This window comes from Phoca vitulina, unplaced genomic scaffold (assembly GCF_004348235.1).
Source record: "Phoca vitulina isolate PV1807 unplaced genomic scaffold, GSC_HSeal_1.0 scaffold48, whole genome shotgun sequence".
In the NCBI taxonomy this organism is placed as follows: Eukaryota; Metazoa; Chordata; class Mammalia; order Carnivora; family Phocidae; genus Phoca; species Phoca vitulina.
In genome coordinates this window covers 8084525-8111627 of record NW_022589751.1, presented here as the reverse complement: position 1 = coordinate 8111627, position 27103 = coordinate 8084525, and the positions used below count along the sequence as shown (strand labels likewise).

Here is a 27103-nt window from a genome sequence, read left to right as displayed (position 1 = left end):
ACTAAAACTGCATATTATTTACATGATACATTTTGCAAATAAAGGACGAATATAATTCGCTAACACAGATTATTTTCAGTGATCTTATTCAATTGCTAAGATTGCGGGTTTGGGAATAAGAAGGACCACATAACACCTGGGTGTCCTTAAGAAAGATACTTACTTTTATGGACCTCTTTCCTCATTTTTAAGACACATAAAATAATACCCAACACATAGAACTATCTTGAGGAATTATAAAGTAATGAAATACATTGTAGAGCATGCCTGTCATGTTTTGCATTCTAGATAAATGTTAACTTCTCGGTCCTATGTGCTGAGTCAAACATTTTATTCAGTTGTTCTATTTATTAAGCATTTATTGCACTGGGTAGTTCTTACCCTCTTGGAACTTAACATTTTTTTTTTAAAGATTTTATTTATTTATTTGACAGAGAGAGAGGGAACACGAGCAGGGGGAGTGGGAGAGAGAGAAGCAGGCTTCCCGCTGAGCAGAGAGCCCGATGGCGGGGCTCGATCCCAGGACCCTGGGACCATGACCTGAGCCGAAGGCAGACGCTTAACCAACTGAGCCACCCAGGCGCCCCTGGAACTTAACATTTTTAAAAAAATATTTTATTTATGGGGCCTGGGTGGCTCAGTCGTTAAGCATCTGCCTTCGGCTCAGGTCATGATCCCAGGGTCCTGGGATCGAATCCCGTGTCCGGCTCCCTGCTGGGCAAAGAGCCTGTTTCCCCTCTGCCTGCCGCTCCCCCTGCTTGTGCTCTCTCTCTCTCTCCCTACAAATAAATAAAACCTTAAAAAGTATTTATTTGTTTAAGAGAGCGACACAGAGAGCATGAGGGGGTGAGGGGCAGAGGAAGAAGGGAGCCTGATGTGGGGTTCAGTCCCCAGACTCCGAATCATCACCTGAGTCCAAGGCAGACACTTACCAGACTGAGCCACCCAGGCACCCAGAACTTACATATTTAAAACAAAAACTGGCATACACAAAGTGGTCAAACAGCATGGTCTGTAGTGAGCTTTCAAGACCCCAGATCCCTGGGTTTATCAAACAAAATACTCAAAATAGAGAATCAGAGTTGAATTTCATGGTACAATTATGTTTTATATATACACATATTTAAGTCTCTAATGAGATACCAATTTGACTAGGAAACAAATTTCTTTCTTTTTTTTTCTTTCCCTGTGGTAGTAGTTATATATCATTTCCCCCTCTCGCGATCTCCTTCCACAGTGGAACCATGATTAAGATCAAATCAAGGGGCACCTGGGTGACTCGGTCAGTTAAGCGTCCAACTCTTGGTTTCTGCTCTTGTCATAATCTCGGGGTCATGAGACTGGGTCTCCCGCCGGGCTCCGCACTCAATTCGGAGTCAGCTTGGGGTACTTTTCTCCTCCCTCTGCCCCTCCCTTCCGACTCTCTCGCTTTAAAATAAATAAAATCTTTCAACAACAACAACAAAAAAGGTCAGACCTTTCCATTTCACATAAATTCTGATTCCTGTCCTGCCAGCTAAAGTCCAGGAAGAGATTCACCGTGTGGTTGGCAGACGTCGGAGCCCCTGCATGCAGGACAGGAGCCGTATGCCCTACACGGATGCTGTGGTTCACGAGATCCAGAGATACATCGACCTCATCCCCAATGGTGTCCCACGTGCAGTGACTCAGGATATTAAGTTCAGAGAATACCTTCTTCCCAAGGTGAGAGATATTTCATCTCTACTACTCCTTAAGAATTTTGTTTTTACTTTTATTTGTATTTATATATTTTTTGTTTTGAGAGAGAGAGAGAGAAAGCGAGGGGGGGGGAGGGGCCGAGGAAGAAGGATAGAGAATCTCAAGCAGGCTCCATGCCTAGCCCAAGCCCATCCAGGGTCTCCATCTCATGACCCTGAGATCATGACCTGAGCCCAAATCAAGAGTTGGAGGCTTACCTGACTGAGCCATCTAGGTGCCCCCTCCTTAAGAATCTTAGGTTATCAAGCATCACAACAGTAGGATTATAGATTACCTAACCATCTACAGATATGGCACATTCATAGCCCAGGCATTTTACCCTCTGACCGCATGCTCCTTTCCTTTTACTTTGTTGATACAATTTTATAAATCATAGTGCTTAGACTCCCACAGGATTTTCTTCATAGTATTCATTGACAAGACCGCTTACTGCCTGTGTTTTCTTCTTCTGGGATTTCTGGTTTTAGTTCTTATGTTCAATTATTTAATTCATTTTGAGTTCATTTTTGTGGCTGTTGTAAGATAGGGTCTAGTTTTTCCAACACCCTTTATTGAAGAGACTGTCTTTTCTTGATTGTATATCTTGGTGCCTTTGTTAGAAATTAATTGGCCATCTATGCATGGGTTTATTCCTGGGCTCTCTACTCTGTTTCATTATATGTGTCTGTTTTTATACCAACATCATGCTGTTTTAATGACTGTAGCTTTGTAATACAGCTTGAAATCAGGAAGTGTGATGACTCCAGCTTTGTTTTTTCTCAAGATTGCTTTGGCTATTTAGGATCTTTTGTCATTCTACAGAAATTTTAGGATAGTTTGTTTCATTTCTGTGAAAATGCCATAGGAATCTTGATAGGGATTGCATTGAATCTATAGATGGCTTTGGATGGTATAGACATTTTAACAATATTAATTTTCTCAAACTGTGGGCACAAAACATCTTTACATTTATTATGTGTCTTCTTCCATTTCTTTTATCAGTGTCACAGTTTCCAGTGTACTGATCTTTTACCTCATTGGTTAAATCTATTACTAGAATTTTTTATACCAATGTGAATGGGATGGTTTTCTTAATTTCTTTTATAGTTTATAATTAATGTGTAGAAACGCAACAGATTTTTGTATATTCATTTTTATCCTGAATTCATTTCTTCTAACAATTTGGGTGGAGTCTTTAGGGATTTTTAAAATCTACAATATCATGTCATCTTCAAATAGTGACAATTCTGCTGCCTTTCCTATTTGAGTACCTTTTATTTCTTTTTCTTGCCAAATGCTTGGACTAGGACTTCTAATACCATGTAGAATAAAAGTGGTGAGAGTGGACATCCTTCTTTTGTTCCTGATCCTAGGGGAAAAGCTGAAGCTTTTCCCCACTGAGGATGATGTTAGCTGTGGACTTATATGTGGCCTTTATTATGTCAAGGTGCATTCCCTCTATATCTACTTTGTTGAGCATTTTTATCATAAATGATGTTGAATTTTGCCAGATGCTTTTTTCTGCATCTACTGAGATGATCATATGATTTTTAGCCTTCATTTTTTAATGTCTATCACAATGATTTGGGGATGTGGAACCATCCTTGCATCCCTGGAATAAATCCCACTTGATTATGGTATATGATCCTTTTATTGTACTGTTCAATTCAGTTTGCGAAGATTTTGTTGCAAATATGTACACCTTTGTCCATCAGAGATATTGGCCTTTAAGATTCTTTTCTTGTGGTGTCCTTGTGTGGTTTTAGTATTAGGATTATGCTGCCCTCACAAAATGAATTTGGAAGTGTTCCCTCCTCTTCTATTTTATAGTTGAGAAGGATTGGTATTCGTTCCTCTTTAAATGTTTGATAGAATTCACAAGGGAAGCCATATGTCCAGGAATGTTGTCTTTTGAGAGAGGTTTATTTATTTATTTATATTTATTTATTTATTTATAAGATTTTTATTTATATACTTGAGAGAGAGAGAGCAACCAGGAGGGGGAGAGGCAGAAGGAGAGGGATAAGCAGACTCTCTGCTGAGCAGGGAGCCCAATGTGGGGCTCAATCCCAGGACTCTGGGATCATTACCTGAGCTGAAGGCAGGTGCTTAACTGACTAAGCCACCCAGGCGCCCTGAGAGAGTTTTAATTAGTGATTCAATCTTAGTAATTGGTCTGTTCGGATTTTCTATTTCTTCATGATTGAGTCTTGGTATGTTGTATGTTTTTAGGAATTTAACCATATCTTCTAGGTTGTCCAATTTTATTTAAAGATTTTATATTTTTGAGAGAGTGCCTGTGCACAGGGGGAGAGTGAGAGGGAGAAGCAGGCTCCCCAATGAGCAGGGAGCCCGATGCAGGGCTAGATCCCAGGACCGTGAGATCATGACCTGAGCCAAAGGCAGATGCTTAACCAACTGAGCCACCCAGGGGCCCCATAGGTTGTCCAATTTTTTTGGTGTATAATTGTCCATTATGGTCTCTGGTGATCTCTTGTATTTCTGTGGTATCACTTGTAATGTCTACTTCATTTCTGATTTTGAGTCCTGTCTTTTTTTCTTGGTGAGTCTAGCTAAAGGTTTGTCAATTTTGCTTATCTTTCAACAAACAAGCTCTTCATTGACCTTTTCTTTTTTTTTTTTTTAAGATTTTATTTATTTATTTGACAGAGAGAGACACAGCGAGAGAGGGAACACAAGCAGGGGGAGTGGGAGAGGGAGAAGCAGGCTTCCCGCAGAGCAGGGAGCCCTATGTAGGGCTCGATCCCAGGACCCTGGGATCATGACCTGAGCCGAAGGCCGACACTTAACGACTGAGCCACCCAGGCACCCCTCATTGACCTTTTCTATTGTCTTTTTAGTTTCTGTTTCATTTATTTTGACCCTGGTATTTGTTATTTCCCTACTTGTCCTAACTTTGGGCTTCATTTGTTCTTTTTCTAGTTCCTTGAGGCATAAAGTTAGGTTGTTTGAGATTTTTATTTCTTCATCTAGGCATTTATTGTTCTAACTTTCCTCTTTGAACTGCTTTTCCTGCATCCCCTAAGTGTTGGTATGTTGTGTTTCCATTTTCATTTCTCTCAAGGTATTTTTTCTTTTTTGATTTCTTCTTTGACTCATTGGTTGTTCAGTAGCATGTTTTTTAAACTCCACATACCTGTGAATTTTTCAGTTTTGTTTTTCTAGATTCATACCACTGTGGTCAGGAAATATGCTTGATATGATTTTTTTTTAAGATTTTATTTTTAAGTAATTTTGACACCCAGCATGGGGCTTGAACTCACAACCCCAAGATCAAAAGTCACATGCTCTACCAACTGATCCAGCAAGGTGCCCCAGGTTCATATGATTTTAATCTTCTGTAATTTTTTAATGCTTATTTTGTGCCCTAATGTATTATCTATCCTGAGGAATAGTCCACGTGTGCTTGAGAAGAATGTGTACTCTGTTGCTTTTGGATGGACTGTTCTGTATCTCTTAAATACACAGACTCATACACTCATATGCTTTGAAGTTCTTATGTGATAATTCTAACATTTAGGATACTATGGGGTCTGCTTTTTCACATGTTTAAAAATTAATCACATGCTTGGGCTGCCTAGCTTGCTTAGTCGGTGGAGTGTACGACTCTTGATTTTAGGGTTGTGAGTCAAACCCACACTGGGGGTGGAGCCTACTTAAAAAAATAATTTATTATATGTTGAACATTTTGAATGATGCCTTGTGGGGAGTCTGATGATGCTGACTTCCCCTAAAGGGCATTGACTTTTATTTTGGCAGGCAGCTAAATTACTGACAGATGCTTTTCAGTCTATTGGACTTCCTATAGTTCTTTCATTGTGAATTAGTTTCACTTTTGAATTTAGTCTTTGTGCATGGCCCTTAGTCCAGTGTGGGTTCCTTAATCCAACAATTTACAAGTTTGGGGGTCACCACAAAAAATCTGAGGTGCCAAGAAAGTTCTTTCCACCCTAGCTGGGCGGGAACCTCAAATCCTCTATCACTGATATCCACCTTCAATTCTCAAGCAGTCATACTCTGATAGGCTTCATTGAGTGAGTTTCCTCCTGTATATGTGTTACCCAACCCCTAACCATGGACTTCTAGAGAATAGTTTTGTATACTTTTGAGATCCTCTCTATTTATAGAATCCTCCTGTCCTGTATCCTTCCTCATGAATTCTAGATGCCAATTTTTTTTTTTTTTTTAACCTCTGTCTTCTTAGCTCAAAAAGAGTAGCACTTTGCTTGGCCTTCACCTCCCTGAACTCTAGGAGGAAAGTGACCTTTCTGCAATGAGAACTACATCATGTATTTGGAAAGGCCAGACAGTACACTAGAAAGCATCCAGACAGATTTAGATTTGAATTTTTTCTCTGCTATGTAATAAATATATGACCTTTATTAAGATCCCAAGATTGTGAATGAAGTCATTATCATAACATAACAAATTTCTCTTTATTGAGCATTTTTGTGTGGTAATTATTTTTGTTTTTGTTTTTTTAGAGAGAGAGCATGTGAGCAGGGGAGATGGGGCAGAATGGGATAGAGAATGTTTTAAAGGAATTTATTTATTTATTTATTTATTTAGAGCATGCAAGCAGAGGGAGAGGGAAAGAGAGAATCTCAAGCCGACTCCACGCTGAGCATGGAGCTCAGTGCAGGGCTTGATCTCAGGACACTGAGATCATGAGACGAAATCCAGATCAGATCACCAACTGACTGAGCCACCCAGGTGGCCCTAGCATGTGGTAATCCTCGTGCAAAGTATTTCGTATGTTATCTCATTTTACATCTGCAATGAACTAGTGCAGATGTATCCTTTCCATTTTGCTAGTAATGAAAATGAGTCATGGAAATGTTAAACTAATAATCTATCATCACGGGGCATAATTTAATAGATTCTATTGATTTTGAAAACTAAACTCCAAATCATTATGTTACACTGTATCCGTGAGTTTCAGAAAACCCTACTAGAAACCAGAAATGTTCTCTCATTTCCACAAGAATGCGCAACAATTCAATTGAAAGAGCACAACAGGAGCAGGGGATACTTACCCTGTTCTCATCTTTTTTAAAAAAAAAATTTTTTTTTAAGTAGCTCTACACCCAATGTGGACCCATGACCGCGAGACCAAAACTCACATGCTCTATTGATTGAGCCAGCCAGGCGCCCCTCAGTTTGTCATCCTGATGGGAAGGTGAAGGGTTTTCAAGAATATGGCCACTCAAGTAGAACTTTGAAGACCTCATACTCGGTTCCAAAGAAAATGAGCTGGATTTTCAGTGGCATCAGCTCTTTTAGACAATACTGCAATTTATTTGTCAAGAACAATACACTCCAGGGAGTTCCCTTAGTTTTCTGAAAAGCAAGTGCTAGTATCAGGCTACCAACTGAAGAGAATGACTTGGGAGTCAGTTAGCAGTGCCTTGGACTGGCACTATAGGATTTAAAACCTGTTAGGGTCGGTCATTTGTTTGTTCTGTGAAATGGAGTAAATAAGCTCTTTTTGTGCCTGTCTCCTCATCTATAAAACAAAAGGATTTCAAGCTCCATGACTTTCATTATAATCCAGTTTATCTGTTTTTCTTCGTATCAGGGCACAGTCATATTAACATCTCTGACTTCTGTCCTGCACGATGACAAAGAGTTTCCCAACCCAGATCGCTTTGATCCCGGCCACTTCCTGGATGAAAGTGGCAACTTTAAGAAGAGTGACTACTTCATGGCCTTCTCAGCAGGCAAGCAAGCTTCATTGTTATTTCTGCATCAGGGGTCAGTGAGATGAGGAAGGGCTTTGCATGGAGGCTACTCGGGGCTGAACAAATTGTCATTTGTATGAGGCTAGAGGCATCATTCCCGAAGCCCAGGTTATTTCTCATTTGACCGAAGGCTTCCCTTGCCAAGATTGGCCCCAGAACCCACCACTGAGATTCCTAAGAAGGGGCAGAAGGTAGAGTAGATAGATAGAGGGTAAGGGAATGTTGAATCTCCCTTCAATTTGTCAGGGTCCTGGGAAGAAACAGGTGGCATACTCAACAAGTCATTCCAGAATGACTGGAATCTAGATAACATTTGAAATTGCCAGTCCTTTGGGGGATCAGTGATTAGTTAGTAGGCTTGTGGCTAATGTGTAATCTTTTTTTCCTACCCCCTTAATTCAGGATGACATATATACCTCATTTTGCCTGACTGTCTTTGGAATTTCTAGGTTGTGTGGATTCTCTGTACATAGGAAATTAAATTGGATTTCCTTCTGGTAATTTGTCTGGTGTCAATTTGAGTCTTAGTCCAGCTACAAGGACCTTGAAAGGGACAGGAAATTCTTGCTCCCCAGCAAGGTGTGTCCGCTGGATACCTGAGCTCGCTGGACCCTGCTCGCCCCACAAGCTGCTGTAGCTGAGAGATCCGTAGGACATCTGACAGCTGACACACGGTAAGATTTCCTACCATCAGTCTCTCAGAATCTCTGTCTGCAGAGTCTGATGGAGCGGGAATGGCGACAGTCTTTTTTCCTCTCTGTCTAAATTTAGATTAGCAGGAGAAAATACTTGTGGAACTAGTTCCTTGGGCTTAGTGCCTCTTGGTAAATTCGGTAGGATCCTCTTTGCTGCTGACCTTTTTCCTCCCAGAGATGGTCTTTGTTTGCCTTTGTGTCTTTTATGTCATTTGTCATATGAACTTTGCTATAGGTTAGTGGGCATATGAGGGAAAGGCTGTTGCTTAAGGACATCTTGGAAGCCAAAATGGTGAAATTGGCGGACACCAGTAGAACACTTAAAAGCTGTTAGAGCTAGGACACCTGACTGGCTCGGTCAGTGGAACATGTGACTCTTGATCTCGGGGTTGTGGGTTTGAGCCCCATGTTGGGTGTGGAGATTGCTTAGAAAATAAAAACTCAGAGCACTCACCACCTCCAGAAGGCTCCTATGATAGGATAAGTTGGTCACAGGGCAGGTTGGATTGACAGGTCACCTGCCAGCCTCAAGAAAACTTGTGCACAGCGAGGTACACCGGAACACAACACATCACCCCCAAGCCTGTGGCCCAGCCCTCAGGTGCTAGTGTGGCTCCAGGCGACCCACGGCTTAATTAAAGCTCTTAATGTGCGTATACAAGATAAGATTTTTCCTTTTGTATTGTTCTATGGGCTAACACTTTGGCTCTATGACCAGTGAGAATATTCTCTTTGGTCTCCACCATCTGGAGGATGCACTTACCAGGGTGCACCTTGGTGGCCAGACAGAATGGGGTTCCAAGTCTCTCTCTCTGTCTGGCCACACCAGCTCTCAAGCTTGTTTGTCATGAGAGGTCCAGCCCACAGGAACCTTTGTCATGTCAATCTTCATTTCTTGTTGGTGCTGGGAAGTCCCATTCCAGGAGTGCCTGCCCAGTGTCACAGATTAGCAGGTCTGTGACTGGAGGCATCTCACTTTTTACAGTGAACTATTACACCAGTGTTCTTTAGACTGCACCACTTAGAAATATGTGTTTCTTCACAGTACAGTCTTTCAGTAAGGCACAAACCAGGTTTACTAACAGACCCAAATTTATCTTTTGTTTCTCTGTAATAAGACAAAAGGAGAGAAACCTATATTTGCTACTTAATGTTTCATTATTTTATCTCATTTGGAAATGATCTAGATATTCAATGAATTTAGCTTAACATTTAACTTAGCAAAACTTTAAAAATGCAGGTTAGAAATGCAGGTTAGGAAGATTTTGGTAGCTCTTTAAAAGTTTACCTATGGGGCACCTGGGTGGCTCAGTCGTTAGGCCTCTGCTTCTGCTCAGGTCATGATCCTGGGGTTCTGGGATCGAGCTCTGTGTTGGGCTCCCTGCTCCGCGAGAAGCCTACTTCTCCCTCTCCCACTCCCCCTGCTTGTGTTCCCTCTCTTGCTATCTCTCCCTGTCAAATAAATAAATAAAATCTTAAAAAAAAATAAAGTAAAAGTTTACCTACACTTGATCTCACAGTCGTGCGATAGAGCCCCTCGTTGGGCTCCGAACTTAGTGCAGGGTCTCCTTCAGATTCTTTCTCCCTCTCCCTCCCCACTCGTACACTCTCTCTCTCTCTAAAGTAATAAATAAAAACTTTTTTAAAAATAAGATAAAAAGGTGTGTAGGCAAACCTTTATTATTATTTACATTTACTTAATTAACTTGTTCTGAACAGTTTAGTCTACCCACAAAATTTTATGAGGCATTAGACAAAGTCAGCCATCATTTCAAGTTTTGTTTTGTTTTTTTCTGAAAAAGTTTGTAAGAGATACCATGAATTTATTTGACTTCCAGTAAACACAGGCAGACTACAAGTTTTATATTTAATCCTGATAACTCTAAAGATATGGCTATTTTAATTAAACCAACAACCTTAAATTAGCTTTAATACTGAGTATCTTCCCTGATGACATAAACTTGAAAAACATTTAGGTTAGTTTCTACCTTTCTGAGATTTAAGAATTTTTTTTTCCTTTTTTAAAGATTTATTTATTTATTTGAGAGAGAGAGAGCATGATTGTGGTAAGGGGCAGAGGGAAGGGGAGAAGCAGATTCTCCTGCTGAGCAGGGAGCCCAACTCAGGGCTAGATCCCAGGACCCTGGGATCATGACCTGAGCCAAAGGCAGATGCTTAACTGACTGAGCCACGTGGGCGCCTATCTTTCTGAGTTTTAGAATGCCCAGTCCTTATGAGTGCTTGCCTCCAACTAAATGGAGCTCTTTTACAAATTAATTTTGGCAATACCAGCTGGGTGTAGAGAAAATACCTCACATTTGCAACATGGGACACACACACACAAGCAAGATAAAAAATATTCTTATAGCTTCTGTTTTTACTAATATTTGTGATGGGGACATTATAGCCCCAATTCTCAAGTACCTCCCTCTTTTACTTTTTTTAATGAAAAACTTTCCTCTAAAGCTTGTATCTGAAAGAATGGCTCTTATATCCTAGAGATGATAGGATAGAAAATTTAAATCCCAGAGGCACAGAGAAAGCTCCAAGTTTTTTCCAAGTCTGGACATAAGAGGGATTTAAGCAGTTTGTACTTTGAAAAGGCCTCTTCCCACACCACTCCCCCTCTTTTATTTTCTTCAGTCTTGGGTGACTGTGGGCTGTGTTCAAAGACATTAGATTTATATTTCAGGGGGCACCTGGTGGTTCAGTTGGTGTCCTGCTCTTAATTTTGGCTCAGGTCATGATCTGAGAGTCGTGAGGTTGGGCTCTGCACTGGGAGTGGAACCTACTTAAGATTCTCTCTCTCTCTCTCTCCCTTTGCTCCTGCCCTCCCCCGACTCTCTTAAAAAAAAAAAAAAAACAAAAAAACAAAACAAAAAAAAAAACAGAAAAATTTATAATTTCAAGGGACAGAGAAATAATGTAAAAAATATTTTTATTTCTAGAGTTTCAGGGTAATTGCTATTTAAAATTTACCTTTTTTTTTTTTAATTACTGGACAATTTTGTTCCAAATCCTGATCTTTTATAGTATCTATAAACATTTTGAGAGGAATAGGCAAAGTTTGGAGATTAGTAAAGAGAGGTGGGCTTTGACTTGTTTCTTGAGCTGGATTTCTGGTTTGGTAGAGCTTTGGAAGGCAAAGACAGTTGTTTAGAATCAGTTCCCCCAAAGAACTGGATTACAGCCTGAATATCAACGGACTGGCCCACCTTTTTAACTAAACTTGCTTTTTTATATCAGGGAGATTTTTAATTAAAATGGGGATCAAAAGATTCATGCCTTTGTAAAGTCTGTATAAAGCATTTTAACAAAAGCCTTCTATCTGGGTACATAATTTAATCTGGGCTTCTGTTAGCCCCTGAATATTGGCCTTTCCCTGATCATTTATAGGTGGGCCTGGGAGAAGTTTTGGTCATGTTTCCTCTCTGACTGGGGGTTGTGACTAGTGATTAATCTTTTAAATTTATCTCTGAATTTGGTAGAATCCTTTGAAAGTAGAGGTTTAAAGGGCTTTGTAATTTAAAAGGTCTGCTGCTGTCCAGGGGACACAAATTCTTTTGCGGTGTGGGCCTAGAATACACCAGCCAAGTGCCATGCCCAAAGCTGGCGGAGCCTGATTACAGAGCACTGGAAGGTAGGAACAAAGTGAGCCTTACTACTTTTGTTAAATTCATTTTCTGGCGTTCAGCATTTACATGAGCAAGCTGTATATTTTGAACCTAGAGATGAGGCTGGAGTGCTCTGTGTAAATCCTAAAGGGAAAGGGAAGTTAAAATAGGCAGATGAACAGATGAGGCTGGAGTTTAGGGGAAATTTATGTTGGATGTGCACATTTATTTCTAATTTCTGTTCTTTCATCTTGTCAAGGGAGTCCCTTAGGCTAGTAATTAAGCTAGAACAACTGAGAGCTCTCTAACAAGAATGTTTTTCTTTGGGACGCCTGGGTGGCTCAGTTGGTTAAGCGTCTGCCATCAGCTCAGGTCATGATCTCAGGGTCCTGGGATCGAGCCCTGTATCGGGCTCCCTGCTCAGTGGGGAGCCTGCTTCTCCCTCCCTCAATCCCTCTGCCCCTCCTGATACAGCTCTTGCTCTCTCTCTCAAATAATAATAAAATCTTTTTTTTAAATAAAGTTTTTCTTCTTTTTTCAAACATTAGCCAACTTGGAGGATACATCATCAGGCCATTGATGAGTAGGATCTGTTACAAGTATCTCTAACTAATAAGCCTTTTAATGCCTTAGGCATTCAGAGAGAGGGCACAGATGCAGCCCTCGTGATCCAAAAGTTGACTCCCATAATTAGTCTAAGAAAGCCGAGATCTTCATTGCAGGTCTCCAGTGAAATCATGAGATGCCTCTAGTCACAGACTCAATAATCTGTGATGCCGGGCATGTGCTCCTATAATGGGACTTTTCAGCACTAACAAACAAAGGTTGAGAATATAAAGGTTCCTATGGGCTGGGACTTCTCATGACAAACACCCTTGAGAGTTGGTATGGCCAGAGAGAGAGACTCAGATCCCCAGTCTTTTTGACTGGCCTCCAAGGTGCACCCTGGTAAATGCATCCTCCAGATGGTGGACCATAGAGAATATTCTCACTGGTCACAAAGCCAAGCTCTTGGGACACCGAACAAGACAAAAGGAAAAACCTTATCTGGTTCTCCTTTGGCTAAACCTTGGGTTTCTTGGAGCCACATGAACACCTGAGAGGGATGTGCCACAGGCAGATGTTGGCGATTTTTCACAGTGTACCTCATTGCACAGAAGTTTTCTTGAGGTTGACAGGTTAACAAATGTCAATCTAACCTGTTCTGTGACCACCTTATCACAGGAGCTTTCTAGAGGCGGTGAGTGCTCTCATAGCTTTTAAGTGTTCCACCCGTGCCCACCAATTTTGGAGCTTTGGTTTCCAACTTATCCCTTAGCAACAGCCTTTAACCTACAGCAAAGTTTATCTAAACAGGTGCCAGTCTGATGAGAACCATGAACTCACCAGTCTGTGGGACTAACTCAAACAGCAGGCTTATGGGGCCTATGCCTGCTTTCTGCACGATGGTAATTCCTTTTTATGACAAACGATGTAAAAGACACAAAGGAGGGACGCCTGGGTGGCTCAGTCGGTTAAGCGTCTGCCTTTGGCTCAGGTCATGATCCCAGGGTCCTGGGATCGAGTCCCACGTCGGGCTCCTTGCTCAGCTGGGGTCTGCTTCTCCCCCTGCCTGCCGCTCCCTCTGCTTGTGTTTTCTCTCTCTCCATCTGACAAATAAATAAAATCTTAAAAAGATTTTAAAAAAGACACAAAGGAAAACAAAGACCATCTCTGGTTGATCTCTTTCCCCCGAAAACGTACTCTACCAAATTTACCAAGAGTTGCTGAACATAAGGAACTAGTTCCACAAGTATTTTCTCCTGCTAATCTAAATTTAGACAGAGAGAAAAAGGACTCTCACCATTCTTGCTCCATCAGACTCCTCAGATTCCAGGAGACTGACGTGGTAGGACATCTGCCCTGCTGCCAGCTGTCTGTCACACGTCCCGAGGCTCTCCCAGCTATAGCCCTGTGTGTGGCAAGCAGTATCCAGTGTGTTAAAGCATACTGCCAACTAGGCCAGCTGTCCAGGAAGAGGAATTTTTCTCTGCCTTTCAAGGTCCTTCCCAGCTGGACTAAAAATCAAATTGACATGGGACAGATTAAGAGGAGAAAATCAAATTTAGTCTCACAGGTGTGGGGAATCCACAAACATATGAAATTGCAAAGCCAGGTGACATAGGCTTCTACCACATCCTGAGCTAAGGAGAGGGGAGTGGTCTGGGGGCTCAAAGGGGAGGTAGACCATTAGCAGGAAGGGGAGAGGAAATGTTTCAAAAACACAGGTTGCCCTGTTGTGCCGAGAAGTTTCATAGATAAAGAAGAATCTTGTTAACTGCTCTCCTCCTGGTACAGGCAGGCAGTTGAAGGAGAGGTAGGGAGGTTTCCTTGAATCTGCTGGGTTTTGGTTGCTTTTAATTCAAAATAATCTTTATGCCAAAGTGGCTCATCCTGGGGCAAGCTGCCCTTGCCCCTACTCATGCACACAAAAATATGTACTGAGGAAGTGAAGGAAACCACATTTCAGTGTAGATAAAAGAAGCGGTAGTCTATTAATATATTTATTTTCTCAATCCATATTTATTGAAGCCTCCCTGTGTGCCAGCTCAGAAACAGAATTAAATGAATATTGAATGTATTTGTCGTTTTTAGGAAAGAGAGCTTGTCTTGGAGAAGGCCTGGCCCGCATGGAGCTCTTTTTACTACTGACCAACATTTTGCAGCATTTCACCTTGAAACCTCTGGTTGATCCAAAGGACATTGACACCACCCCAAAAGTCAGTGGGTTGGGCGCCATACCACCCTTCTTCAAGCTCTGTTTCGTTCCAGTCTGAAGAAAGGCCAGGCTGCCAGACTGCAGAGCCACACTCTGGCCTCAGCTGAACAAGCCAGATGCTTTCTGGCCTCTGTGTCAGCCACTCTCCACCTCTCCTTTCACGTCAGGGAGGACATTCCTAAACCTGTCTCTTCTCATTGTCCTCATCTTTTAAGATTCAGTTCAAATTTACCCACATGAAACAAAACTCACTGTTACTTTCCAATTAAATTCTTTGTGTTTCTAAATCCAATTCTAAATTCTAGTTTAGAATTTAGAATTTAGAATTCTAATTCTAAATCCAATCGTGAGACTATGCTATATCTCATCTGCAGTGTATACCAATGTAAGGCACCTTATTAATATATTTTCTTCTATTAAAAATTAAAAATTAGGGGCGCCTGGGTGGCTCAGTCGTTAAGCGTCTGCCTTCGGCGCAGGTCATGATCCCGGGGTCCTGGGATCGAGTCCCACATTGGGCTCCTGCTCGGCGGGAAGCCTGCTTCTCCCTCTCCCACTCCCCCTGCTTGTGTTTCCTCTCTCGCTGTGTCTCTCTCTGTCAAATAAATAAATAAAATCTTAAAAAAAAAAAAAATTAAAAATTATCCCATGAGTGAAAAAAATTTTTTTAAATATATGATATTCACTCATTTCTTACCCCTATCTCTTGATAGTTTGGCATGCGTATTTTTGTTTTTTTCCCTGCGGTTATTAATAAATGGGTGGGGTACACGTTTGTGTAGGTATGCATGTACAAATATGTACATGCAGGGAGAAAACGGGATGGTCATTTCAGCCAGAGGCAATAACATGAGATAAAATATGAATTTGTTGGTCTCTCCAAGGATGCTCTTCCTGTTTTCCCCTACTGGTTAAACACACAATTGGAGACACACACATACACACACACAGACAAAGAAGGCAAAGAAGAGGGAAAGATAATATGTATATATGGTTATATTCGAATATACATGTACAGAAATATGTTTTATGTATGTATATATACGTATATATTTCTGTATAATATACCTATGATTTGGTAGTGACATTTATATAATAACATTATAGATATTTTTACAAGTAGTATAAATATATCCTGTTGCATGTCTCCCTATTCAAGGATATCTAGATTATTTTTGAACTTTTGTTAATATAAAAATCCTACTATATGCATATATCTTTCATTATTCTTAGGAATAGATGTGAAGTGGCTGCACATATATGTGCACTTTTATTTTTCATAGATACTGAAGCATAACACAAAAAATTATGTATCTGTTTACTTTTCTATCATGAGTGTAAAAAAAAGACTATTTGACCAAACCCTTGTGTATACTGAGGATTGAATTCTTTGGTAGATTTAGTAATTTCTAACTAAAAATTCATAGATTTTCAAGTAGGAAATCATATCATCTGTAAACATTTCATTGCAATGACCAGAACTTTCCAGAAATAACATCTATACCTATGTCTGTCTCTCTGATTTATCACACACACAAACACACGTACACACACATGTATATATATATTTGTCACCATGGGAAGGTGATGAAAGCTGTGAGGATTTGTTGGGACAAAATAACAGAGGGCTTGGGAAATCCATATTGGGAAGCCTGATATTTGTGTGATTTTACCCTTGAGGTGATTGCTGATTTGAAATCAGGTGCTGAGAGGCTGAAAGGCTAACTATAAAATATCATTTAGGAGCCTTAGAATCTGAAAAGAATTTTTGCAAATTCTCTGGGCTAGAAGAAGAAAAGTGAGGAGTTCAGAGCTGGCCAAGTAGGAAGGACCAAGTAAACACCTCAACTTGACTTGAAGCCTGAAGGTCTTGATGAAGATCACCCAAGGATCAAGACTAACCCTGAAGCTGAACATGCTGATTTCTAGGAAATTGAATCAGTAATCAAAAAACCCAAGTCCAGGACCAAATAGCTTCACTGGGTGAATTCTACCAAACATTTAAAGAAGAGCTAATACCTAGTCTCAAGCTATTTCAAAAAATAGGGGCACCTGGCTGGCTTAGTCAATAAAACATGCAACTCTTGATCTTGGGGTTATAAGTTCAAGGCCCACATTGGGTGTAAAGTTTACTTAAAAAAATGCACACACACATAAATAAAATCTTAAAAAAAAAAACTATTCCAAAAAATTCCAAATTCCAAAATTCCAAATTCAGTCTATGAGGCCAACATTACCCTGTTTGCAAACCCAAAGACACTACAAAAAACACAAGAACTACAGGCCAAGACCCCTGATGAACGTAGATGTAAGAATCCTCAACAAAATACCAGCAAACTACATTCAACAATACCTTAAAAAGATCATCACCACAATCAAGTGGGATTTATTCCGGGGAGGCAAGGACGGCTCAATATCCGGAAATCAATCAATGTGATAAGCCACATTAACAAAATGATACAAAAATTACATGATCAGGATGCCTGGGTGGCTCAGTCGGTTAAGCATCTGCCTTCAGCTCAGGTCATGATCCTGGGTCCTCGGATTGAGTCCCACACTGGGCTCCTTACTCAGTGGGGATCCTGCTTCTTTCTCTGCCTGCAGCTCCCCCTTCTTGTGCTCTCTCTCTGACAAAACCCTAAAAAAAATTACATGATCATCTCAATAAATTCAGAAGAAGCATTTGACAAATTCAACATCCATTCATGATAAAAGCTCTCAACAAAGTGGGCTTAGAGGGAACATACCTCAACATAACAAAAGCCATATATGGCAAACCCACAGCTAACATCATCCTCAATGGTGAAAAATTTAGAGCTTTTCTTCTAAGATCAGAAAAGAGACAAGCATGCCCACTCTCACCACTTTCATTCCACATCATAGTACTGGAAGTCCTAGCCACAGCAATCAGTTAAGAAAAGGGGGGAAAAGGCATCCAAATTGGTAAGGGAAAAGTAAAACTGTCACTATTTGCAGATGACATGATATTATACATAGAAAACACTAAAGCCTCTTCTGTGTGTAATTTTTGACTCCCCCCAAAACTTAACTACTAAAGCCTACTGTTCACAAGAAGTCTTCTGGTAACATAAAGGATTTATTAGCACATATTTTGTATGTTATATGTATTAGGTACTGTATTCTTAGAATAATCTAGAGAAAAGAAAATATTAAGAAAATCATAAGGAAGAGAAAATACATTTAACATACTGTATTTATCCAAAAAAATCTGCATAAAAATGGATGTGCACATTTCAAACCTATCTTGGTCAAGGGTCAACTGTATATACAATGGAATATTATTCAGCCATAAAAAAAGAAAATCCTGCCATTTGCAACAACATGGTTGAACCTTCAACACACTATGCTAAATAAAATAAGTCAGAGAAAGACAAATACTGTATGATCTCATTTATATATGGAATCTAAAAAACCGACCTGATAACAGAGAACAAATTGGTGGTTGTCAGGGATGGGTGGTGGGGTGAATGAGGTTAATATGGTCAGAGGGTACAAACTTCCAATTATAAGATGAATAAGTTCTGGGGATATAATGTACAGCATGGTGACACACAAAAAAATTACAACTATGAAGGTGATACTTGTGTTAACCTTATTGTGGTAATCTATTTGTTATATATACATATATCAAATCATTATGTCGTATACCTTATATTTATACAATGTTATATGTCAGTCACATCTTAATAAAGCTAGAAAAAATTCCTTATATCAAATTTTTTAAAATTGGGGCACCTGGGTAGCTTGGTTAAGCATCCGACTCTTGGTTTCGGCTCAAGTAGTGATCTCGGGGTTGTGATATCAAGCCCCATGTTGGGCTCCCTGCTCAGTGTAGAGTCTGCTGGGGATTCTTTCCCCCGTCCTTTCCTTCCCCCTTTGCTCCTCCCCCTGCATGTGCATTCTCGCTCTCTCTCAAAATAAATAAATAAATCTTAAAATTTTAAAAAATTTAAAAAAAAGAAACCTTTGTACTGATTTTATATGGCTTTAGAGCAAAGATAAAGGACCTTTCAGAAAGGTTTTCTCAGGTTATTCAAAATTGTATAAATTATCTAAATGTATGTTGCACTGGGAATTAATGCTTCTAGATTGTCAGGAGCTTCATGCCCTCTTGTTAGTAAATACATGAGAAATCTGGTGTTCTGTGTAAATGTAATTTTTTCTCTTTCATGTCAAAAGAAATAAAATAGCCACACAGAAATGTACAAATGAGCTAGGTCAAAACATAAAGGAGAGTGCCCTGTCCAGCAAGGACTTTAAAAGTTAAACCTTTAGCTCAAGCCATGGTCTGACCCACACAATTATGGCAGAAAACAAAGAGCAAATAAAGAAATAGAAATCTGGCTATGAACTCCCAATGAATTCCTTAGCATGCTCAAGAGTTTGATAAAAATTTTTCCATGTTCTGAGTATGAAATATTTTCTTAACAAATTAGTTTACTTTTACCTATCTCCAAGTTAGATAACTAATGAATCAGATTATAGACTTTCCTAAATTCAACAGAACTTTTTAAAATTGACTCTAAGGATTAATAAACATTTACATAAATTAAGAAAAAGAAAATTTCTAGAAAAGAAAAATTGAACTTTCAACACTTTAAATGGCAGCTTTTTTTTAGTCTGTAACTCAGAGCAAAAAAATTTAACTGTGCTTTAAATTAAAGTGGCCTACATTACTAGTTTAAAAAATAAGCCAATTAATCCAAGTTGAAAGAAAACCATACTAAGTAAACTTTAGTAATTTTTAAAATACAACAAAAAAACCCCCAAATACATGAAAATTAAACCGCACACATTTAAGTCATCACTGGGCAAAAGAATAAATCACAAGAAAAATATTTTTAATTCAATAATGATGAAAATACATCCTACCAGAATTTATGGGGATTCAGCTAACACAGGACACTTAGAGGAAAACTTAAAGCCTTAGAATCCCTAAAATAGAAGAAAAATCTCAAATCAATATCATCTTCCACCTTAATATAAAAGAGAACATTAAATTCAAAGCCATCAGGAAGGTGGAAATCAAATATAAAAGCAGAAATGAATGAAAGAAAAAAGAGAAAAGCAAAAGATAAAAACTAATGAAAGCAGAAGCTGATTCTTTTTTTAAAGATTAATAAAATTTATAAACCTCTAGCTAGAAAAAAAAAAGGAAAACATAACCAATATCAGGAATAAAAGAAGGGGAATCACTACAGTGGCTTCAGAACATTAAAGAATAAGAGATTATTGGGTGCCTGGGTGGCTCAGTTGGTTGAGCAACTGCTTTCAGCTCAGGTCATGATCCCGGAGTCCCGGGATCGAGTCCCACATCGGGCTCCCTGCTCAGCAGGGAGTCTGCTTCTCCCTCTGACCCTACCCCCTCTTGGGCTCTCTCTCTCACTCTCTCTCTCTCTCTCAAATAAAAAAATAAAAATTAAAAAAAAAAAAAAAAAAGAATAAGAGATTATTACAAACAACGCTTTTGACAACCAGGTGAGATAGGCAAATTCTTTAAAAGACACAAAATCCTATATCTCACCCAACAAGAAATAGAAAGCCTGACCAGCCCTATATAAATTTTAAAGGTTGTATTAGTAAATAAAAATTTTCCAACAAAGGAAACTCCAGGGTCGTATGGCGTCATTGGTTAACTCTACCAACAATTAAAGGAAAAGAGAAAAGAACATATCAATACTCATAAAATCATTCAGAAAAGAAGTGAAGACACAACTTCTGAACTCATTCTTTGAGGCCAGGAAATACCCTGATTCCAGAACTAAAGACATCACAAGGCAAAAGAACTACAGACCAGTAACTTTCATGAATAAAGATGCAAAAACCCTTAACAAAGCTTCATCAAATGGAATTCAATATTAAAGGGATCATAGACATGACGAAGTGGAGTTTATCTTCAGTGTGCACGGTTAGTTTAACATCTGAAAATCAATCAACATAATTCAAAATATCAATAGAGGAGAAAAGTATGTGATTTTTTTTCAGTGGATGCAGAGGATACAGAAAAAAAGCATTTAACAAATCTCCATACCCTTTCCTGTGTTAAAATGAAAACCAGAGGCCCCAAAAGGAGTGACTTATGTTAAGGTCCCACTCAAGACCTAATGCCTAGCCTAACTGCAGTTTTATCCCACCCAATAATGTAACCTTTAACCAGTCAACATAGAATTCACTGGTCAGGACTAGGAAATTTACTGAGAGACAGTTTCTGTTCCCCTTAGGAGGGCTACCTTGCCTGAAACAATGTATTTTTTCCAGCTCCCTCTCTGCCTTTAAAAACCTTTCCTTTTCCAGATTGCTCAGTTTATTGGCATATAGTTGTTGATAATAATTTCTAATAATTGTTTCTATTTCCTTGGTGTTAGTCATGATCTCTCCCCTTTCATTCGTAATTTTATTAATTTGGGTCCTTTCTCTTTTCTTTTGGATAAGTCTGGCCAGTGGTTTATCGATCTTACTCTTTCAAAGAACCAGCTTCTAGTTTTGTTGATCTGATCTACTGTGTTTCTGGTTTCTAATTCATTGATCTCTGCTCTAATCTTAATTATTTCTCTTCTAATGCGTGGCTTAGGCATTGTTTGTTGCTTTTTCTCTAGTTCTTTAAGGTGTAAAGTTAGTTGGTGACTTTGGGATTTTTCTATTTTTTTGAGTGAGGCTTGGATGGCTATGTATTTCCCCCTTAGGACTGCCTTTGCAGTATCCCATAGATTTTGGACCAATGTGTTTTCATTCTCATTGGTTTCCATGAATTGTTTAAGTTCTTCTTTGATTTCCTGGTTGACCCAAAGATTCTTGAGCAGAGTGGTCTTTAGCTTCCAAGTGTTTGAATTTCTGCCAAATTTCTTCTTGTGATTGAGTTCCAGTTTTAAAGCATTGTGGTCTGAGAATATGCAGGGAATAATCTAAATCTTTTGGTATCAGTTGAGACCTGATTTGTGACCCAGTATGTGGTCTATTCTGGAGAAAGTTCCATGTGCACTCGAGAAGAGTGAGTATTCTGTTGTTTTAGAGTGGAATGTTCTGTATATATCTATGAGGTCCATCTGGTCCAGTGTGTCATTCAAAGCTCTTGTTTCTTTGTTGATTTTCTGCTTAGATGATCTGTCCATTGCTGAGAGTGGAGTATTGAGGTCTCCCACAATTAATGTATTGTTATCAATATGACTCTTTATTTTGGTTAACAGTTGGCTTATGTAGATGGCTGCTCCCATGTTGGGGGCATAGATACTTACAATTGTTAGATCTTCTTGTTGGATAGACCCTTTAAGAATGATATAGTGTCCTTCCATGTCTCTAACTACAGACTTTAGTTTAAAATCTAATTTGTCTGATATAAGAATTGCTACCCCAGATTTCTTTTGAGGCCTGCTGGCATGGAAGATGGATCTCCATCCCTTCACTTTCAGTCTGGATGTATCTTTAGGTTCAAAATGAGTCTCTTGTAGACAGCATATGGATGGGTCCTGTCTTTTTTTTTTTTTTTTTTAAGATTTTATTTATTTATTTAGCAGGGAGAGACACAGTGAGAGAGGGAACACAAGCAGGGGGAGAGGGAGAGGGAGAAGCAGGCTTCCCCCTGAGCAGGGAGCCCAATGCGAGGCTCGATCCTAGGACCCTGGGATCATGACCTGAGCCGAAGGCAGACACCCAACGACTGAGCCACTCAGGTGCCCCTGGATGGGTCCTGTCTTTTTATCCAATCTGCAACCCTGTGCCGTTTTATGGGAGCATTTAGGCCGTTCACATTGAGAGTGATTATTGAAAGATATGAATTAATTGTCATCATGTTGCCTGTGAAGACATTGTTTTTATAGATTGTCCCCTAAATTTCTGTTGTATATCACTCTTGGGGTCTTTCTCCTTTTATAGAACCCCCCTTAATATTTCTTGTAGGGCCGGCTTAGTGGTCACATATTCTTTCAGTTTCTGCCGGTCGTGGAAGCTCTGCATCTCTCCATCCATTCTAAATGAAAGCCTTGCCGGATAAAGCATTCTTGGCTGCATGTTCTTCTCATTTAGTACCCTGAATATGTCTTGCCAGGCCTTTCTGGCTTGCCAGGTCTCTGTGGATAGGTCTGACGTTATTCTGATGTTCCTCCCTCTGTACGTAAGGAATCTCTTCCCCCTAACTGCCCTTAAGATGGTTTCCTTGGTTCTAAGATTTGCAAGTTTTACTGTTACATGCCGGGGTGTTGGCCTGTTTTCCTTGATCTTGGGAGGGGTCCTAAGATACGAAAACAATGGATCGTGGATCACCACATCAAAAACTAATGATGTATTGTATGGTGACTAATGTAACATAATAAAATTTAAAAAAAAAATTGAAAAACAAACAAACAAACAAAACCGTTCCTTTTCTTCTGCTCCACAGAGCTCCTTTCTATTTGCTAGATGGGATGCTGGCTGATCATGAATCATTCGATAAAGCCAATTTGAATTTTAAATTAGTCAGTTGAATTTTTGTTAACACATGATTAAAAAGTCTTAGCTAAGACTTTACCTTCCTCTCCTTCAGAAGGAAACTTTCTCAACCTGGTAAAGGGCACCCATGTAAAACCTACGGCTAATAACATATAAAATGAGGAAAGCCTCAAGTTTTCTGCCAAAGATCAGGAATAGAGGAAAGATAACCAGGCTTACCATTTTTATTTAACATTGTACTGGAGATCCTAATCAGTTTATTAAGACAAGGGAAAAATAGAAAGCATTTCAGTTGGGGGAAAGAGGTACAATTGTCATTATTCATAGATGAAATGTTCTTGTAGGCAGAAAACACCAAGGAATCCACAAAAAAGCTCCTAGAACTAATAAATTTAGCAAGATGTAAGGCCAATGTATAAAACTCAAGAACAAAATCAAATGTTCTATATACTAGTAACAAACTATTAGAAAATGAAAGTTCAAAAACAATTCCATCCACCAATAGCATCAAAAATAATAAAAGATTTGGAAATAGTTTAAGAAATGATGTGAAAGCCATTTATACAGGAAACTGTAAGACATTGCAAAGATAAATTATTGAGTAATATCAACTTAATTTCAATGATCAACAGGCAAAATAAATTGAAATTTTGCCCTGTAAAGTGGAAAGACTCCTTGAAATCATATTTAGAACTCCAAAGTTCAGCTGTTTTGTTTTGTTTTTAAAGATTTTATTTATTTATTTGTCAGGAAGAGAGAGAGCACGAACAGGGGGAGTGGCAGAGGGATAAGGAGAAGCAGGCTCTCCTCAGAGCAGGGAACCCAATGCGGGACTCGATCCCAGGACCCCGGGATCACGACCTGAGCCGAAGGCAGACGCTTAATGACTAAGCCACCCAGGCGCCCCTAAAAAAAATTTTTTTTAGGTACACCCGGTGTGGGGCTTGAACTCACAACCCTGATATCAAGAGTCACATGCCCTACTGACTGAGCCAGACAGGTGTCCCCCAAAGATCAGTTTTAATGGAGAAATCATGCCACCTTTTGTGGTCTTTTAGTAGATTGACATATATAATTGTTTTCAGTATAAATTTCAGTACTGCCTTTTGAGATTATCCTCCAGCTTGCAGGTTGAGAGGGCTCCTATTGATTTCCTGTCACTTACTTGAGGCAAAGTTTATGAAATGAGATGGTTAAAACTCATCAATAAACTGTACTTACTGAACTACTACTATCAATAATAGGAAATCTTTTGCGTCAGCTAACTCCTAAATAAAATTCCTTCTCAAGTGAAATATTATAAATTCTAAGTTTGGAGCAGAATTTTTATATTCTTTGGAGAGAAAGACTGAAGTCACAAGAAATTATCTCCCTTTGTTGTCAAGTGAAAAATGAAAGGTCTGAGAGACACTTCAGAAGCCAAGCTGACCATTGGAGCCACTCAGTGGCTCTGGTCCAAACTCAGCCCAGGCCAGTGAGATGGCACAGTAATCACACAGGTCATGGGAGGGGACAGTGGGTGCAGAGAACCAACTTAGCTGGAGGCCTAAACAGAGAGGTTTACCAGGGATACGGCTCCAAGGCAATTTCTTTCTTTCTTTTTTTTTTTTTAAAGATTTTATTTATTTGAGAGAGAGAGAGAACACCAGAGAAATTGAGCACGAGCAGGGGGTAGGGGGAACAGAAGAGGGAGAAGCAGGCTCCCTGTTGAGCAGGGAGCCTGATGCGGGGCTCCATCCCAGGACCCCTGGATCATGACCTGAGCCAAAGGCAGATGCTTAACAGACTGAGCCACCCAGAGGCCCCCAAGGCCATTTCTTTAAAAGAAATAAGAGCTAAGAGCAGATTCACAGAAGACAAAGTGAAAAAATCAGGAAGTAACTGAAAACTATAGAAATGTGGCAAAAGACAGCACGAATCTATATTATATCACTCCCTAAAATACATAAAAGTAAAAGAAGCTATTAGAGAATCATTATGCTGTTATTTGATATGCTCTGATTTTTAAAGGGAAAAAAACCATATTGGATTGGTAACTTGAATTCTGACATGGAGTTATCCTTCACAGATGGCCTTGTAATAATTTATATTGAGAGATTAGTGTGGGCAAAGTGCTTGGAACAGTGCCTGGCACATAGTAACACTATACAAGTATTTATCATTCTACTATCATTTTCGAATTTCATTTGTTGTCTGCAAGCTGGCCTTGAACAAAAGTTTTCTTAAGTAGGATAGCCCACAATATGCTGTTAAAAAACAACAAGCTCTCTGTTCTGCAGGGAGCCTGCTTCTTCCTCTGCCTGCTACTCCCCCTGCTTGTGCTCGCTGTCAAATAAATAAAATAAATTAAAAAATGCCCACTGGGGGTTTACTGAAGATGTAGAGAGAGCAGATATAGACACACTGACTGTCTGGGAGACTCAGAAAGGAAAGGAAGGAGTCTCATCCTTGTTGGGGGTCTGGGGTTTTTATTGGTGATTGTGGTGTGGTTCACGTGTCCTCTCAGGCATCCAGAAACTGGTCAGAACAAGGACAAGGTCCAGGTGTCCTTCATTAAGTCACTCAGTCCCTGAAGCCAGGGGTCTTGGCGTCATGGTGTTTGTGGAGTCAGTGGTTTTAGAGAACAACCCCACCTCATCACGCCTTAGATGTTACCTATTGTGCTGGACGACTCCAAAGAAATCACTAACTCCTTGATCTTTACAAGGAGGACAAACATAAGCATATGTGTAAGGTGGGGGTGCAGGTCCTAGCAAGAATACGAGCAGGAAAAGCTGCAAAGGGGAAAAAAATGGCTTTTTCATGAGGTCCCTTCAGTTTCCTGTCTTAAAAGGACAACTATAAGCACAGGGTCAGACTAGATCAGAACAGATATAAGAAAAGGCTTACTTTCCGGGACTTGAAACACCTTCCCTTTTTGAAATGGCCTTAAACATCTTGCTCATCTAGGGGCATTGGGGCCTTCCAGTAAGAGCTGAGTTTACAGCTTAGTCAGTTTTGACAAACACCAACACCTGAGTAACCACATCCTATCAAGGTATAGAACAATCTCATCCCCCTGGAAAATTCCTTCACATCTCTTCATAGCAATCCCCCCTCCTCAGAAGCAACCACTGCTCTGGTTTCTATTTTTTTTTTTTTTAAGATTTTAAATAAAATAAAAAAATAAAGATTTTATTTATTTATTTGACAGAGAGAGACACAGAGAGAGAGGGAACACAAGCAGGGGGGGTGGGAGAGGGAGAAGCAGGCTCTCCTCTGAGCAGGGAGCCTGATGAGGGGCTCGATCCCAGGACCCTGGGACCATGACCTGAGCCGAAGGCAGACGCTTAACGACTGAGCCACCCAGGCACCCCACTGCTCTGGTTTCTAGCACCATTAAATTAGTTTTACCTCATTTAGAACATCATAGAAGTAGACATTCCTGAATGATGAAATTGGCTCTTTGCAAACACCATACGAGAGGTCTTTTAAATTATCTTTAATAAAATTATCTTTATAAACGATTGAAGAAAGACTTCTAGTGTTGGAAGTCTACCTAGTTACTATGAGATTAGTCTCATAACTTAACCATCAAATGCGACCATATTCATAGAGCTGAGAAATAAGATGTGGGTATCCTATATATAATAATCTTAGGGAAAATAATTACTGGGAAGTCTGGGTGTGATTTGCTTCTGTTTCTTTTTAAAGAAACCCTTCAAAAAAGATCAGTTTAATAAGCCTTGTTAAAAAACAAAATTCAGCGGCGCCTGGGTGGCTCAGTCGTTAAGCGTCTGCCTTCGGCTCAGGTCATGATCCCAGAGTCCTGGGATCGAGCCCCGCATCGGGCTCCCTGCTCAGCGGGAAGACTGCTTCTCCCTCTCCCACTCCCCCTGCTTGTGTTCCCTCTCTCGCTGTGTCTCTCTCTGTCAAATAAATAATAAAATCTTTAAAAAACAAAACAAAATTCAACTGAATAAATTTGAAGATCTAATTAGCTTTATTAAATGATTTATGAATCAGGCAGCATCCCATCTAGCAAATAGATGACTCTCTAAGGAGATACACAAAATGGAAGGTTTTTTTAGAAGGAGGGTAGGGGAAGAGAGTTAATAGCAAAAGAAAATGATT

General features: G+C 39.7%; 2 protein-coding genes across 3 annotated transcripts in view; one reads left to right on the top strand and one right to left on the bottom strand.

Moving 5' to 3' along the window:
- Positions 1 to 14928, top strand: part of PDLIM1 (PDZ and LIM domain 1) — a 91317-nt gene extending 76389 nt beyond the window's left edge. Inside the window, exons 7-9 of one of the 2 annotated variants that reach the window (XM_032432412.1) lie at positions 1517 to 1704; positions 7319 to 7460; positions 14425 to 14928. In XM_032432412.1, coding sequence (XP_032288303.1) covers positions 1517 to 1704; positions 7319 to 7460; positions 14425 to 14606 — 512 coding nt within the window. In that variant the 3' untranslated portion in view covers positions 14607 to 14928. Of the gene's footprint in view, positions 1 to 1516; positions 1705 to 7318; positions 7587 to 14424 lie in introns of those variants that run through there. The other variant, XM_032432410.1, reaches the window with a different exon arrangement.
- Positions 1 to 27103, bottom strand: part of LOC116649523 (cytochrome P450 2C41-like) — a 58773-nt gene that overhangs the window by 1501 nt on the left and 30169 nt on the right. Inside the window, exon 9 of the mRNA XM_032432413.1 lies at positions 13634 to 13847. Within this exon, the coding sequence (XP_032288304.1) occupies positions 13634 to 13847 (214 nt within the window). The remainder of the gene's footprint in view (positions 1 to 13633; positions 13848 to 27103) is intronic.